Here is an 18,393-nt window from a genome sequence, read left to right as displayed (position 1 = left end):
TCTGTGGATCCGTAATCGAATAAAGCTCATCTTAGCCACATTCGTGTCGAACTTTTTAAAGCGTAAAGAAAAGAGTAAACGCACGCATATTTAGAAAGAATAAAACTATTATTTTACGTTGACACTAAAAGCTCCAACGACGACTTTATTAAGAGAATGTAACTTCGTTTGTAAACAGCGTAACCGTCAGCATTTTGAAAGAGTTTACAAAACCGACACACATGCAGATCGTCAAATACAAAGCAACTGCAAGAAATACTAGTTTGCGGCATTCACGCTCAACGGACTAAGAACGCAGAATCGCACTGAGAGTCACAAAACCGCTGAATATGATAGCGTGACAACAAACACACGTAAGTACGTATGTAAATGTGTAGCTTAGAGCGATGAAATCAAAATCGCATGCTGAAACGATTGGAAAGATAGCGTTTATGCTTTCAAATGTACTGAGGAATCATCGGCCAAACCAACAAACGATCGAGATACCAAAATATCCACACAACCAACCACCAATATATACTATACATTAGTTAACCGATACATTGGTTAACCGGTTGCGACAACATTTGCAAGAATGTTGAGTCCACAATCACCAAATAACAAAAAAATAAAAGCAAAAAGAAATACACTGCGACGAGCGGAAGAGTTGAAAGGAAGGAAGAGCAAACGTAAGGCCTATGCGTTGCCGAGAGCGCGAGTATTTTTGAAATTAAATAACAGGCAAGGTGAAAAACCACCACTTCAAGAAGGCAAGTATCCTGAATGCATACGTACGGCTGGATGATTGCGTTGCTGTAGACAGCGCGCCTGCAGACGCCGAGGGGTTGCATGAACGAAGGCGTAAATTTTCTATTGGAACGGGATGGGTTTTTTTTTATTTTTTGTTGACTGGCGGCTGCTACTTGCAGTATGCGCTCGACCAGCTGTTGATGGCGGTGGTGTTGGTGCCGGCAAGGGAACGTGCCACAAACAAGCGCGCTAAAAGCGCCACAAATAGCGACGGCGACAACAACAACAAGCATAATTGATAGCAGCAGTAACAAAGACAACAACAACAACAACACCAAATACCACAAAGGGGCAGACAACAGCAACAACAGCGACCGCAAGTTATACCAAGGAGAGGAATGCGGCCCTGCAACTACAACAATTTCAAGACATTGCTTTTATTGCTATTGTTGTCGGTTGATCAGGTTCATGTATATTTTGTCCATATGTATATACATATGTATATGTACTACAACCAAATTCCCATTCAACAGCAGCGCGCAGATACAATTACCAACCGTTTGGTTTTTGCTTTTACTTTTGCTTTTGTGCATTTGCCATTGCTTTTTCATATATCATTTGAAATTGCCTTTTCGTTTTATTTCATTTCAACTATATGCCTTTAGTTTTGACTTGTTTAGCATTGGTTTTGGTCTCACTTACTTTGTGCACTCGCCACTCAGTCAGTCAGTCAGGTTGAGAACGTCGTCGGAAATTGTCGCGCAACAACACCGCATACGCGCAGTCGCTTATTTCGTATGTAAAAGGACGGTTTCTAGCGCTACTGCTAAGAATTTCGCGCACAAATGCACATACAGACACACATTGTTATGAAGTTTCAAATAAAATATAAAAAAAATTTGGCAAAACTGCAAAAGCAGCAAAAATAATTGTTTCGGTACTCGCATAAAATTTTACGAAAATCTCGAAAATGTTCGATGTGCGCTCGGTTATGTCGAATTTTGTAAATTTTGGTATTTGTTTGAAGTTGTGGGCGCTCATTTTATAGTGGTGTATGTGTACGCCCATTGGCATGGCTAGTGCGATTTCTTTAGAGCTGCCGTTCGGCCCAGAGTTATTTCCTGCAGTACGCTGACACAAACACACAAAAAAAGACGCAATATAGAAAATTGGCCGCATATTTCCGTACAACGGCTACTTGCAACACGATACGGCTAATAGGCAATGAACGCGCGAATAAACGAATTCAGGCACGCACACATTCGTACGTACTCTGTATTTGAACACGCGCACGCGATTTAAAATAACTTTTATGCAAATAAGTTAATTTTCGCAAATAACGTATTTTTGCCAAACGAAAATACACACCACAGTGCCGTTTTGTAAAAGCTAAGATGTGCAGTGATTGAATGTTATCGATATACATACACACAAGTATGATTATTGCATTGCTGTTTCAATTTGAAATTGCATTTAAACGAAAAACGCACCAAAATATTTGAAAGCAAATGTTGCAGAAAGTAAATGGAAAACAAATATACTCACCAACATTGTATTAGCAAATGTGAAAATCGGGAATAAGCAGCAAACAACACAAGAAACAGCAACTACCTGTCGTTGGAAGGCACGAACTCGCACTTCGACAGGTAAGTAAACAAACGTAAGGCAAAGTGCAGACGCACGTCTTAATGCAGCGTGAAAAGGATTAACTTTTGTAGCAATTCTGTACGAAAAAAAAGTAACAAATATGAAAAAGGCATTGCAATTTGCGCGGCACTTGACATATGCATTCTTAGATTTGCTAATTTAGGCAAAGTGTCAAAGTGAAAATGGACTGTAACTTTGTATTACATATAATACGAATGTAACAAAAAACCAAAAAAAAAGTTGAATTCAGTTGCACTGAAATTAAAGCAACTTTTATAAACTAAAAAAAAAGGTTTGCATACAAGAACTTGATTTTGATCGTTCAGTTTGTATGGCAGCTATGTATATACCACAGTGGTCCGATATCAGTGGGGCCGCCAAATGAGCAGCTTTTTGGGGAGAAAGAGACCTGAAAATCGAAATTTCTAATTGATAGCTCAAAAACTGAAAGACTTGTTCGCATATATACAGAGAGATGGACAGTCGGATAAGGCTAAATCGACGCTACTGGATTTGCAAACTTCATGGCGAACTTAATAAACTCTGTTCAGAGTTCAACAAATTATAATAAATATTAAAAGAAAGTTCAATTTATCAGTTTAATAGTCATAAACTTCACTATAGTTGTAATATGAGAGCGCTCATGGAGGTTTGACATTGACTGCTGCGGACCACTGTTAGTTGAAGTATTTGTTAAATTTTATTAGCAGTTTCTTCATAACGGAAATACACATTCGGTGGTTTCAGATAGTCTGTCGAAGGTCGCTGTTACAAAAAATAAAATTTTGCTACAATTTTATAATTTAACTCCGTCAAAATATCCGTTCCGAATTTGTAGCGATAAAATTTAAAGTAAATTTCTTTCCGCTCGCGAATAAAAAAATAACAAATCAACACAACCTGACGCACTCAACTTTTACACAAAATTTTATACGTCATCATGCCTTATCATCAAAGCTGTTTTGGTTATAAAAAAAGTATTTAATATTAACAGCATAAACAAATTACAGTATTTATACAGGCAGACACAAAAAAAAATCACAACCCACCTGTAAAATATAAAACCTCGTCATCAAAACATGTTTGCTAGTTCGCAAGAGCCATCCAAGCCGCTCGCTCTTAGGCGAGCTAGTAGTGCGCATGCTCAACATTCCCAGCGGCAGCACAAACAAGTTCTCAATATCGACAAAGATCATTGGAATACCCCTGCAACAGCATTACAGCATTCAATAAGCGTTTAGTAGTGGACCAAAGCTTAAAAGCGCTGTGCGCACAGTGTTGGTTCAAAAAAATAACAACAACTACAAACATTCTTCAACTGAAAAGAACAGACAACACAACACAAGCAGAAGTAGAAACAGCCAGTCGAACCAGTCATCTTTGGTTCATTAAAATAAAAACAAAAGTGCGTCGCCGTTCGGATAATTTGTTTGTGCCGCTGTGGTGGAAATTTCAAAGCGGCCAACGGTCACTTGCCACTACAACAAACACAGATATTGAGTGCAATTCACTTGAGTAGCAGTTTTTGATTATAGATTCTGCTGGCAATGGAATTCTTAACAAATATTTGTATGATTGTCTACTTATACATATGCGTGTGTCTATGTATCAATAATGAGGAAAAACAATTATCACGATACGAAGAAGAATGCCATCATCATTGTTGTACTGTGTAATATTCAGCAGCAATTTCAACTTTTTTTTAATAAGAAAATTTAACAAGTATCGGCAACAAAGTGAAAACTATAGGGCAGAGATTAAGAAGCTCAATGTTAATACAAAAAAAAAAGTTACAGCTAATGATTTTAGATACAACATTATTAGAGTTACTAAGCCCAAGCACATTTCTAAAATTAATCAAATTCCCATCTGGCAGTAGGCTAGCTAAGATGTAATATCAGTTCTGACGATATGACCAAATCATATGACGTTTTCGCCAGGTTTAGCACCACTGGCCGGCTCTGCACTTTATAAGAAAGCCTGCTACGCCAGTTTGGAAGGCCGGCAACACAACATGTGATATCGCATGCGACGTAGTGACCATGTCATATGATGTGCTGGTGACTATAGTGGCCGGACGGCTCTGCACTATATAAGAAAGCTTGCTACGCCAGCTGGGCAGGCCGGCACCACAACGTGTAATATCGCATGTAACGTAGTGACCATATCATATGATGCGCGTGTGACTTTTTGCACCGCTTGCTTGGTAGCCAGCCGGCTCTGCACTATATAAGAAAGCCTGCTACGCCAGCTGGGCAAGCCGGCACCACAACGTGTGATATCGCGTGCGACGTAGTGACCATATCATATGATTTGAAATATATAAGAAAGCCTGCTGCACCGGCTGGCCAGGCAGGCATCCTAGGTAGTGATATCAAATGTTATGAAGTGAGCGAATCTTGTGATGTGTTAGGGATTTTTCGTTGCGCCGGATGACAGACACTCAATTATGTCACGAATGTGTGACCAAATGATATGTTGTGTTGGAGAATTTGCAATATGCTGGTTGGTAGTTGGCATTATATGCGTATGGTCCACTAAATTTTGCCGTATTGATATGATTATGATTAGATTATGTCAGTGATTTTTTCCGATTGGTAGCTGGCTGAGTACCTGCATTTGGCGCTGCCAGCTGCAACGATGTACGATTGTGGTAATTGAGGTATTATGCTTCGTATTTCGACGGACTCACTTTCATATGAAATCAACATCGGCTACTAAAAGAAGACCGCAGTAGTCTCAGTCATTTACCATAGTAAGATTGACAACAGGTACATAACTGTAAGCTCAAGATCATGAATATCCAGTGATTGCCAACCAATTTTGGGTTTATAACAAAAGCATCATAGTTCGACGAACTTGTTAAGTACGGAAATTGATAGTTTTTTTGCAACCCGAAGTCAACCAATGCCGGTTCTACGCTTGAAAACGACATGCCGTTCATATTCTACACTACACGATAGTTTTTATGCCTTGCGTGGTTAGCACGTGTGTGTATATACATTACTAAAGTAGCATTTGTATAGACTGTTGATGCGTTCTTATTCAGTATTTTCAGCTTTCTTTGACAGCAACACCTGTCCGTTAACATCGCCACCCTCGCGTAACGCGCAAACCGCCCCTAAAACACCGGTCGTCGACAAACACTGCGTGCACTGTGGTTTCGAACAAACACAAATAAAAAGTTAAAAAAAGACACAAGAAATTTCAACGTCCGCTCACCCTTGTAATATACATGTTTGTCTTGCGAGTTGCTCATTGGTATTTAAACGCACTTATGTATATACCCTACATAAGTATATATGTATATTAATACATATTTTCTATAATTTTTTATATGCTTCGGGAATTGGTGTGCAGCGTCATTGGGGTTTTGTGAAACAGCGCCGGCTTTGTTGCCGCCATTGACACGCTTGCATTCATAACGGCCGTTTTCGAGCATATGCGCAGCGCGCACGCGCTCCTTGCATTCACTACGTAAGGCGTAGTCGCACAATTATTCGTAGTTTTTCGTAAATTTTTCAGCTTGGCATTTATTTAATAATTTTTTTTTTAGTATCGCTTCGTGAAATTATTTTTACACTTTACTACGCGTTTTCTTTGTTTTTATGCATTTCTCTAATGTTCTGTTCTTTTGTTTTTTGTTGTTGTAGTAGCGGAAGTAAACATTCCCAAACTATTTTTAAGCAATGCCGGAGAGTTGATAGTCCTTGGTCGGCAAACAAGCCGTGTGCGTACCGATTACGTAGACCCGACTGCCGTGGAAAGTATGCATCACATATGGAGACTAAACTTCGCACGAGTATAAAAAAAAGATTGCAGCAATGTAGGAAAAAATGGTATATGAACGAGGCCGGGTATATTTTGATTAGTTGTTAGATATTCTATTTGTCTTAATTAGGCTTGCTGCATTTTCAAAAAAAAAAATCAATGACTTTTCTCTCACAAATATTTTTGAATGTCTCGAAGTAAAATATACTTGTCAAACCCTACCACATTCTGTATTAATACACTAAATATAATGAATATGTTCTTAGACTAATTTATTCATTCCTCTTTAAAGAAGAACTAAATTTGTTTTCACATGAGAACCGAAGCTGATGGGCTTTAACTTTACTAAGGTTGAGGGTGGACTCTTTAGCCATCGTAAGCATTTCCGCATATTGGAGATATACATAGGTTAGGTTAGGTAAATAGGCTGTTATTAGTGCGACCATGAATCATCCCAGGTGGGACTGCTAGAGACGCTTGTCCGCTGTGATGCGCAGAACTCCTAAGCACGGTTAAAAAGACCGTCGTATATCTGCCAAGCGCCTAGAGCCAGCCACATAATTGGAGATATACTCGTATGTTATGTGAAATTATTTTCTTCATTGACCTCTCATAGAACCGTTTGCAGTAAAGCAAGGATGATTTCCATCGCTATCAACTTAAACAGGAAACACGTTTGAGAGTAAAATTATGGAAAATGAGCGAGTCTCGCATTAAATCATACATGAGTAAAGTGCGCCCTTGAGAAATTCCCGAGCGGACTGGTAGTTAACTAGCATTCGGTGACTAAAATAGTTCAAATGACTTTAATGCAAATAACGGTACTCTTTTGTTGTCGGTTATTATTTATTAAATTAGCGGTGAACTGTCTTGACGAGCTGCTTCTATTTCTGGTGTACACCTTGGTGTTATTCGACAAATGTAGCGCCTCCGAAAACTAATTTGACCAGCCTACTCACCGCCGGAGAGCCGACTTTCAATAGTATAGTTTTGCAGTTATTAAAGATTTCGCTTCTAGTGGTGCTTATCGAAATTATTGATGAAGCTGTCGAGATTTTAGTAGCAGAAAGCATTCCCATAAGCGTTTTTGCAAATATTTTTGTTTCGTCGGTCTTTGAGTGTATATACAGTGTTCTCGGCTGCAGCCGTAACCCGATGAGCACCTACCAAAGATATAAGCTTTTGTAAAGTAGACTTTCAATGGTAGTCCGAAGTATCTATTTTGTTGCTGTTTCGTGTTTATATATTTTTGCAATTTTTAACCTTTTTTTTGAGTTTTTTTTGTAAGATTTATCGCATAAAAATTTTAAAAATTGTTGTACGCACATGACAAACTTTCGAAAGATTTTTAAAATTTTAAATTGATTTTTAAACTTTCACTTGGTTTGAGAACTTCTTAGTGTAGTTGTGAGCAGAGAAACTGCATAAAGCTGTAATTTCACATACATACATACATACATAAAAAAATTTACTAAATTAGAAATAGAAACAATGGGAAGAGAAGCGAGCAATGCAATTAAATGCACAAATTGCACGTGAAAGAAATTTGCATTAAATGAGATGGTACATAAAAGCAACAACACCAACTCCAATCAACTCGTACAAAGCTACACTCAACGGCAAATTGCATTTTCACCAAGTTCAAAACACCGACCGCTAGCATGCGAACGCTGAGGCTCATACATATAATGCATAGCTGGGAAGAAGCTTGGAAAAACAACATGCGGAAAATAAGAATCCGCTAAGCAGTTGGAAAAGAAAAGTCTTGGCGGAATAAATGGATAAATAACAAACAACAACAAGCGTGCTGCAAGAGGTCGCACAAGGCTGCGTCAAGTTCACGTTTAGGCTGTGGAGAGGAGTTGTGTGGAAAGAAAGTTGAGGCGATGAAAGACTCGCCAACAAGTAGTTACGGAGCTATTTGTGTACACTATACAAATCACATGCACGGCGCTGTCATTTGCTTGCTTGTTCATTCATATTTAGGTGTTAGATGAAGCTCTCAAGTATTTACCATTATCTTCAGGTTTTTTTTTTCGCTTGTATTGGCGCGAATTTCGTTACGGAAATGCATGCAAAGGTGGTCCGAAAGATCCTATGAAATATCTACTTCGAACTGATTGCGAAGACGAATTGGCTATCGTTACCACGACAGTCGGATCTAAGTAAGCGGAAGGTAACGGATATTTATTCGGTCAAGGACTGTCAACGCGGCAGCATTGCTCCAAACTACTTCTGGTATATTTTGCGCTGAGTCTAATTGTTGCTACTTAAACTGCTGTTAAACTGCTTGATATCTTTAACAAGATGTTTAAGTCAAAAAGTGTATTTTTTAGTCAAAAAGCCGCGTTGTCAGCACCGCCGATATCAGACCGCCATAGCTTATATGTAGCTGTCATACAAATGGATCGATCAAAATCAACCACTCTAACATACAACAGCTATATAAACTGATGTTGACAACTTTTTTCTTTTCTAGATCGGCGTTTTCTTGGAACACCCTAGTATGCAGCAGAATTGTAGCCGTTAGTGCATTGTTTTTGCTTCCATTAAGCTCATCTAAGGCTTAAGGTAATCATTGTGTTGCACGCTAATTACAAATATGTTTATGTTTGGTATAGAAATTTAAATTTATGGCTGAAAAACATTTACAAAATTCTTTAATCAGAAAATCTAATGACGATGAGATAATAACATGTACCAACATAAATGATTTTACAAGTACGAATAGCATGCTTCGGTGATTTTGCAATTCTGCCGCAACAATAATTTGAAATGGCCTAACATATTTACATATGTATGTAGTTATGTTTAATGGTGCATACGAATAAGAACTTATTATCAGCTGATCAAATTTGAATCGGACTGACGAAAAATATCCTACATTTTCACGCCTTTTAATACAAGTCTTTATTAACGCCTTCAAAAACTTTTTATACCTAAGACACGGTTCGTATGACCTTCAGTGAATTTTGGTTTCTTCGGTGTCGCTTTCAACTTTCGGAGTCAAAGTCATATTCATAAACACACGTCTTGTCACCAGAAATGAGGCGTTCGGTTTGCGCGCGCTGTTTATATGGATTAGTCGAAAGAGTTAACTCTCCCTCTCAATCTAGCAATAATTACATTTCTTTAATAAGTGTACTGTCAGAATAACTGTGATTAGTTTAGGAATTGTTCTCGGCAGACAATAGTAGATGTGCTGAGTGTTCTTAGCCGCAAGTTCTGGAAAAGACTCAGTCGCTCTTTCTACAACGTGTAGAAAAATTAAATTTTTGAAGATTTAACGTAAATAAAGTTGTACACACTTGCATATATACCGCTTATTTTCAACAAATTTTCTCTTACTTTCTCAGAACCTAAATAGAATGTGACCAGAAACGCCAAAACGCGACGGAACTAATCTTCTGCCCACTGAAATAATTCTTGAAGTTCGCAGAATGTTAAAACACACCTCAAATGCTGGTGGAGTGGGCGTCGGACCAGCGAATGGGCAGTTGCGTAATAATCCCAATAATGGCAACTCTACAACGGCCTCTAACCGCAATATACACCTGCGTCCGCAACAACCGCTCAATATCTCCACTTTAAGTGCCACACAGAACGCCCTACAAACCGCGGCCAACACGCCGGCGACGGCGAACGGAGGTCAACGCGTACCCACATTATTAAATATCGCTTCAACACCTATATCGGCGGGCACAACAAATACATTAACACCGTTAACACCGAGCGCTGGTAATACGACAACGGCAACAACAGCGACGCCAGTTACACCCCTGACACCGAATGGAATTGGCAATAATTTGCACACATATACAAATCAGCATATTCTAGCTTGCAACAACAATAACAATAGTAATGCGCACAACACAACTGTTGGCACAATAAATACAAATACAAATCATAATAATAATAACAACAACAGTACCGCACATTATAATAATCATAATTATAGCAATTGTCATAATCTGACAACGGGTGTGCTGATAAATCAATCGAAACATGGACCAGGACCAAGAGAGGCGCTAACGAGTTTGGGGCTATTATGCTTAGGTAATATTGACGTCAATATAAAAAAAAATTGTGAATTTATTACAGCCTGAATTTTGTAAAACCTCGAAGGAAACGTCGGATACCCTATAAATTATATACATACATGATTAGCATGGCGAGCTGGATTGATTAAGCCATATACGTATATCTGTCTGTCTGCATATGTATATGCGAATTATTACCTCAGTTTTTGAGGTATCGTTCTGAATTTTTGCACACGTCCTTTTCGCGCCAAGAAACTGGTCATTTGTCGGAACCGCCGGTATCGGACCGCTATAGTATACAAACTGACCGATCAAAATCAAATTCTTGTATAGAAAACTTTATATTAAAATTAAAAAAAAAAATTTTTTAAATTAAATTTTTAAAAGTTATTTTTTAATATTGTTTTGCTGTTGTATCTCTATTAAAAACTATAATTACTATCGGATTTTAACAAAAGATATTCAAAAGACAACATAAAATAATTTATTAATATAAATATATAAGTATAAAGCTATGAATACTGCTTTCTTCTCTATTGACAACAGCATGTTCAACTTTGCTTATTTTTACAACTGACTCAAAAGAAACTACCGTAAATACTGAAATAAACGCGTTCAGAAACTAACGGTTTCAGGAATAACGGTAAACCAATGTAGTCACATAATAAAAAGGTCAAAACAGACAAATAGCATATTTTGAGCGAATAGTAACAGTTTAAAAATGGAATATTAGAAAATTTTCGACTGCGTTTTTTTTTCTCTGAGTGTATATATATATAATATAATAAAATAATAAAATAGTCAAATCTCACCATATTTGTTAACTTTCCTCTTATCAAGTAGCGCATATGTATGTAACTGTATATAAAAGTAGTTTTACTCCACATTTGTACTTAATTACCTGTAAATCATTGGCTTGTTTTGTTTCCTTTTACTCCTTATGCCGCTTGCAGTTTCCCTACTATTAGCGCTACTGTCATTAATTTTTCTGCTGAAAATTTCACCGAATGCCCGCGAAGATGCTTTAACGCGCAGCTCTGCTGAGGATTTCGTAATTGTCTACGATGTAACGCTGGCACTCTGTGCACTTTCGCTGTCACTAAATCTATGCTGTTTGCTGGTGTGTGCAATACAGTTTCTATTCGCTGTGAAATTGGTGCGATCACCAATGTTTGATGGCAGGTAAGAGTGATATTTCTTATGCTTACTGTTGATGGTACGTTTAGAAATCTGTATTTATTTCGTATTTCGCTTCTTTTCTTTTTTTTTTGTTACAGAGATAACAAATATTTGGAAAAATCAAGTGCGAGTCGCACCTGTGCTGTCGGTGGTTTCTTTATATCCATACCAATTTTTCTCACGGGTAAGTTGGTGAAATTCCAATTATATGCAAGCATTTAAAATTTATTTTCTTTTGCAGGCATTATCCTGTATACATTCAACCATTTTCACTCAACACCAGCTATTATCACAAGCGTACTTATCGGCATTGGTATCGTATTTTGCGGCGGCGCAATGGTCCATAATGTTTTTATTTGGCAGAAGGAGAAAACCATTAGCTATCGGAGTCCACCATTGAATATGTCTATGGTATCACACATTGGGCCTATAACACCGCCTGCGCAATTTTTAAGTCCTCACCAAACGCACCACTTTATGAGTTATGCGCCGCACATGCATGCTGCACACCCACACACGCATGCACAGCCACAATCGCAAACACAAACACAATTAGGCGCACAACTACATCCGACTTCCGTGACACCGGTCTCACCAAATCATTCACACGGCAGCTTCAACGCGTTACTCTCAGCGGGTGCACTAAATTCATCATTTCTAATACGCCCATCAACAGCAACACCGCCCACACCCAAACCGTTGCCACCACAATTATCAAACGGTGGCGGTTGTTTGACGTTAAGCGCGCGTGAGGCTAGCGGCTCAGTTAGTCCGGGCATACCCGGCACTCTGGATATGAGCAATATAACCAGTCCTTCACTGCATGAATTATCAACGTTGGTGTAGTCTTTAACATTGTTATTAAATAACTACGTTTATGTATAAATAATATTTACAAGCACTATGCACATTTCAATCATACCGAAGCTTACCATATTTGTTACTTTTAAATGGTTAGTGACAGCCGGAAGTGAAAGTTGAGCAAAATATATCGATAATTCGAACAGTTCGATACAAATATAAAACGTAACAATAAACGCAAACAAAACATATTTGTGTGTATATAATACTTATATAGATACACATATATAATATATAAAAATATATATATATATATATGTATATACCTATATTATATTTAAACATTAAACAAAACGGAACATGTAAATGTAGTGTTATTATTTATGTTGAATATTTTTATATTATACATTTAATAGCTAGTGTAAAGAGTAGTTGATAAAGTTTTTAATTTAGGAAAAGCTTAGAAACAAAAAACGGTGCTTCATTACGAAGTTTTATATTTATGTTGTTGTATTTAAGATTTAATCTAAGTATATATGTATATGTATAACCCAAAAATACGACATATGCTTGCCTCTTTTGTTCCTTCGCAACACTATAATTTAATTGTTTATAACTTGCATTTAATTAAAATTTTATTTTTATTTTTTTTTTTTTTTAATTTTATAATTAACAAACAAAAGAGAGAAACTATAACGGATTATTAGAGAAATATAAAACAAAATAAATTGCCATATCTATTTTAAATGTTAACTATTTTTCTTTTAATACGAGTGCATCATTCACAACAAAACCAACGCATAAATCTAAATATCAAATTTTTGTATATAGCTATTAAGTGTAAGAAAATAAATATTTTTGATTTCTCAATTGTGAGTATTTTTTTATTGATTATTTTTTCTGCCAATTGTACATATGTATATGAAATGCAACTACTGGTCTTACGTTTCACATGCGTATTTGCCGATTACAATATACGCTTTACAGTTTTAGTTAGCGCTATTTGCCTAATAAACCTGGGCCTCAGATATAACTACTTGCCAATCCAGAAGTGTTTCCCAGCTTTTTCATTTAAAGTTATCAAACATATTTTATCTAACATTCAAGCTTCACTCGGCTTAGACGCAATTCGTTTATTTCGTTCATACTTCACTTCGTTTATAATAGCTTAATAAAAATATCTAAAGAATCGCTTACATAATATTTTAAAATATTCATAAAAACAGTGCAAATTTTCGCAAATAGAAACAATTTTAAAACTGAAAATTAAATAAAAACATTATTTATGTATATATATATACATAAACATATATATTCATTTACATATATAATTTATAAATTACTTCATATGTAGCTAAGTAAATAAGTAATTTCGTTCTACATTTTGTAGTATAGTTGATGGAATTTCGCGTTAGTACATTTCCAAACGGCCTTTCACTTCCCCACCAAGTTGTATATAAGTGTGTATGTATATTTATATATTAATCTACGCTGCACCAGTTTACATTTTTCCCTATTGGTTATGCAATTAATACGCATTTTTTAACCAAATAATCATTTGTAGCGCAGTCTCTGAGCGGCATAAGCATTTCATACATACATCAAAGTCTTTAAATTCAAGCTAGAAAAAACAAAAAAAAAATATTGGAATAAATTATTTCTAAAATTAAAATTCGCTTGTTTTAGATACGCACATTTTTCATTAGTTGCATGACCAGCTGCTTTCTCCAATGGTCACTTTTCCGTGCGGAATAGCTGCGTTATGCCCGAATTTTGCGTAATATCCACAATGTCTGTGTTGGGTTTAGGTGCACGCGTCTGCATTGGTGGCAAATTCAGAATTTCGATTTGGCGGCTGAACATCTGATTTACGCTACGGCCCACTAGGCGCGCGGTCATCTTTTTAAACAAATCCTTCTTGGCTTTGTCCACTTTGTTGCCTTTCAAAGGTGCCACGCTTACTTTCTCATCGAATTTCTGTATATCCGCCGCATTCACGTTTGGTATATTACGTAACACTTCGCTGAGTATGGGGAATTTGGGGCGCAACAGCTCATAGAATTGCACACCGAGCGTTATAAGTCCTGCTTGATTGGCATCATGCATGCCATGCACTTGTAGGCCCTGCAGCACGGCTTGGAATGCGGTCGTTGCTTTGTTTTGGTCCATTAACTGTATCTCGTTGGTCGCCAAGAAACGCATCACCGGCGCTACCACATTAACTGCTTTCATACTGCAAGTGCCGTCTTGCCAAGATAACGCGGCCATCAGTGTCATAAGTATGTAGTTGCTTGTTGCGTCGTTGCGTAATAGTTTAGCGCCCAAGTCACTGATAATGTCGGACAGCAATGCCGATTGTGCTGCACGTGATTGTGTTGTGCCATCCATAGAGTGCTCCTCCGGCTCCATGGCAACGTCCGTTATGTTTGCGGCTGCGTGAACACCGTCAGTGCCAGCACCAACAAGCGCAATTTTCAGCACGTCCAGATATTCACGTGTCAAAGAACGATTCAGCATATCTTCCAGCACCTCTTGCGTGTCATTTGACTCCTCATTCAATTGACCCGATTCGTACAACGAAGATATGTATGTCCAGCGCTGCATCAGGTGATAGCACATGAATGGCGCTAAATGTGCAAATATCGGCACTAGCACCGAATCGTAGAAGGCGGGCGGGCAAGAATATACAAACGGTTTGAAGAAGACGCGTACAATGGGACGCAGCCGATAATCAGGCACATCTTCTAACGATGCGAAAACGCTGTTAATTAACGCGTCAGCAATGCCTTGTAGTTGATAAAGATCACGACCGAGAGAGGGACCCGCTGAGCCCATCATGTGATAACAGCTCTCATATAGCAATGCCATAAATTGCTGTATACGGTCCACGGTACTAGTCATCTTTTTGACAGTTGGATCAAGCGGATCGGCGGGCGGTGTACACACACCCAACAACATTTTTTTCTCATGCTCTAACAGCGTGTATACATTGCGGAAATCCTCCGAAAGCAAGGCCATGGCTTGCGGGCGGTAGAGCTCGTTGAGCACACGCATTAACGCAAGTATGTGCGGCAGCAGTGGAATGACATGTGGTGTGGCTGGATTACGGCAAATAGGATTTCCAAGCTCTGTGAAACCAACTACAAAACCACCACGAGACGCACGATCCGGATCGTCAGGCCAGGTGCAACGTTTAATAACAGCCAACACAACGTTTAGAGCGTCCAGCATGTGACCACGATTCAAACCAAGTGGATCTGATTGAATTGGCGTTACTGCTGGTTTGTTCAGCCCCACGAACTGTATAAATGTGTATGGCGATTTAAAAACCTCTGCGAATGTTGGCCAATGTGGTAGTGTGTCCTTTATTATGTTTGCCACAAATACAGTCTGCCGTTCGTAATCGCAAAAATGATTGGATATTAACAAAAGAGCCTCCTGTAGCGTAGTACGTTCCATTTTATTAAGCGCTTGTCGGGGATCTTCAAGTAGTGCCCGCACATGAGAGTCGATCTGATCGAAAACGGGCAGCAGTAGCAATGGGTATTTGTGACCCAACTTAACCATCAACGAGGCAGCATGACGTCGTAAATTTTTTGTGGCTTGCGCTCTTGTTGTGTCTGTATTCGGTTCGGTGGGATCACGAAAGACAAGTGCCTGGAATATACGCTCCAGCACACGTGGCAACAAAGATACGCCACTCATGGCTACACAATTATTTGGCGTTATCTGACACGACGACATACTAAGGAATACGAAAAGCGCCGAAATACACGAGAGCAGTATGGAGAGTATTAATGGATCGCTGGTTTCCACTTTCAGACACTCCTCCAGCAAACGCAAACCCGATTGTACTGATGGGCGCTCAGACACCAGCAGTATACGACTAAGAACACCATCGATTACACATACCAGCGCCTCCCATTCCATGTAGACAGGATCTTGTACAGAACAATTTACGTTGTTGCGTTCAGTATGTGCTTTGGACAAACGTGCATTGAGCCACTGTTCACAATAGGTAAATGTGACGATAGGCTGAATCAGCGTTGCTTGACGAAAAACCTCCAGAAAGTCGGTGCGGCAGCGGTAATAGAAAACAGCGAACTCCTCTTCGCTGTCATATTCTAAGCAAATGTATGCCGCTGTCGAAACTGTAGTGGGTAGAGTTCGTGTGCTGGGATATAACGTTTTGATAATACGCGGACCAATAACGGCTATCAATTTTGGAATGTAAGGAACCACTGTAACATCTTTGGAAATGGCATCGTGTTTTAACAACACATTCCAAATAAGTGTGGCACCATGAGCCACCGTTAGCGAATGATGGCTCGCAAGTAATAGCAAACATTCGAGAAATATTTCAAAGTTTGGTGGTCGCTGTATGTTGCCATCTTCCTTACCCCAAAGTATAACAATTTGTTGGGCCAAACCGCTCAACATATTTAGCAGTTTCTTTAAAAAGTTGTGATTTTGCTCCAAAGCGGTAGCGCTGGCAGCATCTGGAAGCGTTTGGCTGGCCGTGAATATGTAACGCATTGGTTCTTCGCCGAACAACATCAACAACGGTTTTCGTTCTTTCACCTGACCCTTGCGATTAGTTATTTGTGAGAGGCACTCAGCAGCGTTGCATTGGAATGCTTTATCGTTCAACAAAATGCAAAGTATTTGTAATAATTTACAATTATTTGACGTTATGTGGTTCATCGAAACCCATTCTACGAATCCAGTTAGTGTGAGTAATACAACTTCCACCACACGTCCATGTGCATTAGCCTTTTGAAAGTTGCCGACGGCAGTGGCTTCGCGGAATTTTGTAACATGCAATTCTATAAGTCGTTGGAAAAATTCGAATATGTCGTTCATGTTGTTGGTTAACGCCTGATACATATCCTTACGCCGCTGGTTTGATTCAATTGTCTGAAGTAATGCAACATCTTCTACCAGACGTAGAAAAACCAAAAGCACTAATTCAGTTTGAGGTTCACCTTTATTGCAAGCATCGGATAATTCAGATAACAGTGTCGTCCATTGCTGTGGCCATTCACGTTTTATCATTTCCACAATAATACGTGATACCGCATCTTTCAAATGTGCTAAACTCACATCTTCCGCTGGACCTACGCCAAAGTGTAAGAGCTTCATAGCGTTCTCCTTTATGAAGAGTTTTTCTTCATGCGAAATGCTGTTCCATTTAAATTTAATTGTGTATTCCATTAATTGTAGACCAAAGTGTTTCACATTTTGACCAAATTGTTGGCCGCTGGCTAGGTAAAGCCCAACTTGAGCACACAAAGGCGATTCCTCCTTGAATCTTTCACAAGCCATGTATGCTTCCATACGTGACTGTTGTGTTGTGTCTGGGCGCATTATTAATTCCACGGCCTGTGCAAGCTCTTCCCCAAGGGCGGCTACATTTCCACGTTGTGTCATTTTAATCTCTTGTATCCGCCACTGTCAATGATCAATTACTTATCTTCAACTGATCTATGAATATGTATTAACCACTAAATTAGTGCATGCTGCAACCGTCTCTTAGAATTTCATATATACTCACAGATATTTCAAGTCTCGTAAATCGGCCCACCACACACATACAATCTTTGCAAAATTTTGTGTTCCCTTTGAAACTGTATGGAATTGTCTGATGTGTGCGGTATGCGAATTTCGTCTTTTGAATACTCCTTCCTCACCACCACACCGCCACCTTTTATATTCTTTGCTTTTCCTTCTTTTTGTCTTTGCGCGTGTACCTGTTACAAATCCTTCACCGGCGTAATTTGTTATTTATGCAAATGGGTTTAACCTTCAACGTGGGATTTAGTAAACATCCTCTTCATGTAAAAATTCTCTTTAATAAATTTTTCATAAAAGAGATCAGACTTTAAAACAAATGTGCTAAATTAATTTGTTGAAATTTCTATGCAGAAGAACACAGCAAGCCTGTCTCACCTTGTGGAATACAGGGTTTGAAAGTGGTGGAAATGTCGATAAAGGACTACTCCCTTTTGACACATACGCAACTCGTAGTTGTATCTTGACAGCTGTAGAATGTCTGAACAGTTTTTTAAACATTTAGGTATGTATAAATAATTTAATCATAACGTGGATTATACATAAGCAATATTTCACAAAAACATTTGTATTATTGAATGTCCTCTTTGAATTTTAAATATTTTTACATTTTTCAATACAAAAAATTTTCTTTAGTAAGCAACTCTGTATTTTA

General features: G+C 38.4%; 2 protein-coding genes across 4 annotated transcripts; one reads left to right on the top strand and one right to left on the bottom strand.

Annotated features, from left to right (window-relative positions):
- Positions 1-1,260: 1,260 nt before the first annotated feature.
- LOC106618639 (uncharacterized) lies at positions 1,261-13,037 on the top strand. Of its 2 annotated transcripts, XM_070109995.1 has the most exons (6): positions 1,261-2,375; positions 8,627-8,718; positions 9,504-10,203; positions 11,141-11,369; positions 11,465-11,550; positions 11,608-13,037. In XM_070109995.1, the coding sequence occupies exons 3-6, from the start codon at positions 9,588-9,590 to the stop codon at positions 12,210-12,212; spliced, it is 1,536 nt and encodes a 511-aa protein (XP_069966096.1). In that variant the 5' UTR covers positions 1,261-2,375; positions 8,627-8,718; positions 9,504-9,587; the 3' UTR covers positions 12,213-13,037. The 2 variants fall into 2 exon arrangements, with proteins under 2 accessions (XP_069966096.1, XP_014091921.3); XM_014236446.3 differs by lacking the exon at positions 8,627-8,718.
- Positions 13,038-13,256: 219 nt separating this feature from the next.
- Ranbp21 (exportin-5-like protein Ranbp21) lies at positions 13,257-18,143 on the bottom strand. Of its 2 annotated transcripts, none has more exons than XM_014236976.3 (3): positions 17,722-18,143; positions 13,862-17,671; positions 13,257-13,788 (listed from the first exon to the last, which is right to left on the bottom strand). In XM_014236976.3, the coding sequence occupies exon 2, from the start codon at positions 17,595-17,597 to the stop codon at positions 13,902-13,904; it is 3,696 nt and encodes a 1,231-aa protein (XP_014092451.2). In that variant the 5' UTR covers positions 17,598-17,671; positions 17,722-18,143; the 3' UTR covers positions 13,257-13,788; positions 13,862-13,901. The 2 variants fall into 2 exon arrangements, with proteins under 2 accessions (XP_014092451.2, XP_014092459.2); XM_014236984.3 differs by having other exon boundaries at positions 13,862-17,651.
- Positions 18,144-18,393: the final 250 nt, after the last annotated feature.

This window comes from Bactrocera oleae, chromosome 5 (assembly GCF_042242935.1).
Source record: "Bactrocera oleae isolate idBacOlea1 chromosome 5, idBacOlea1, whole genome shotgun sequence".
In the NCBI taxonomy this organism is placed as follows: domain Eukaryota; kingdom Metazoa; phylum Arthropoda; class Insecta; order Diptera; family Tephritidae; genus Bactrocera; species Bactrocera oleae.
The sequence above is the reverse complement of the archived record's forward strand: the minus strand, read 5'-3'. Positions and strand labels throughout refer to the sequence as shown.

Excerpts from the sequence above, each read along its gene's own strand:
- LOC106618639 (XM_014236446.3), top strand. The coding sequence starts at position 9,588 with ATGTTAAAACACACCTCAAATGCTGGTGGAGTGGGCGTCGGACCAGCG. Across the intron at positions 10,204-11,140 it reads TTTGGGGCTATTATGCTTAG|TTTCCCTACTATTAGCGCTA; the intron begins GTAATATTGACG and ends TGCCGCTTGCAG. Across the intron at positions 11,551-11,607 it reads CATACCAATTTTTCTCACGG|GCATTATCCTGTATACATTC; the intron begins GTAAGTTGGTGA and ends TTTCTTTTGCAG.
- Ranbp21 (XM_014236976.3), bottom strand. The coding sequence starts at position 17,597 with ATGACACAACGTGGAAATGTAGCCGCCCTTGGGGAAGAGCTTGCACAG.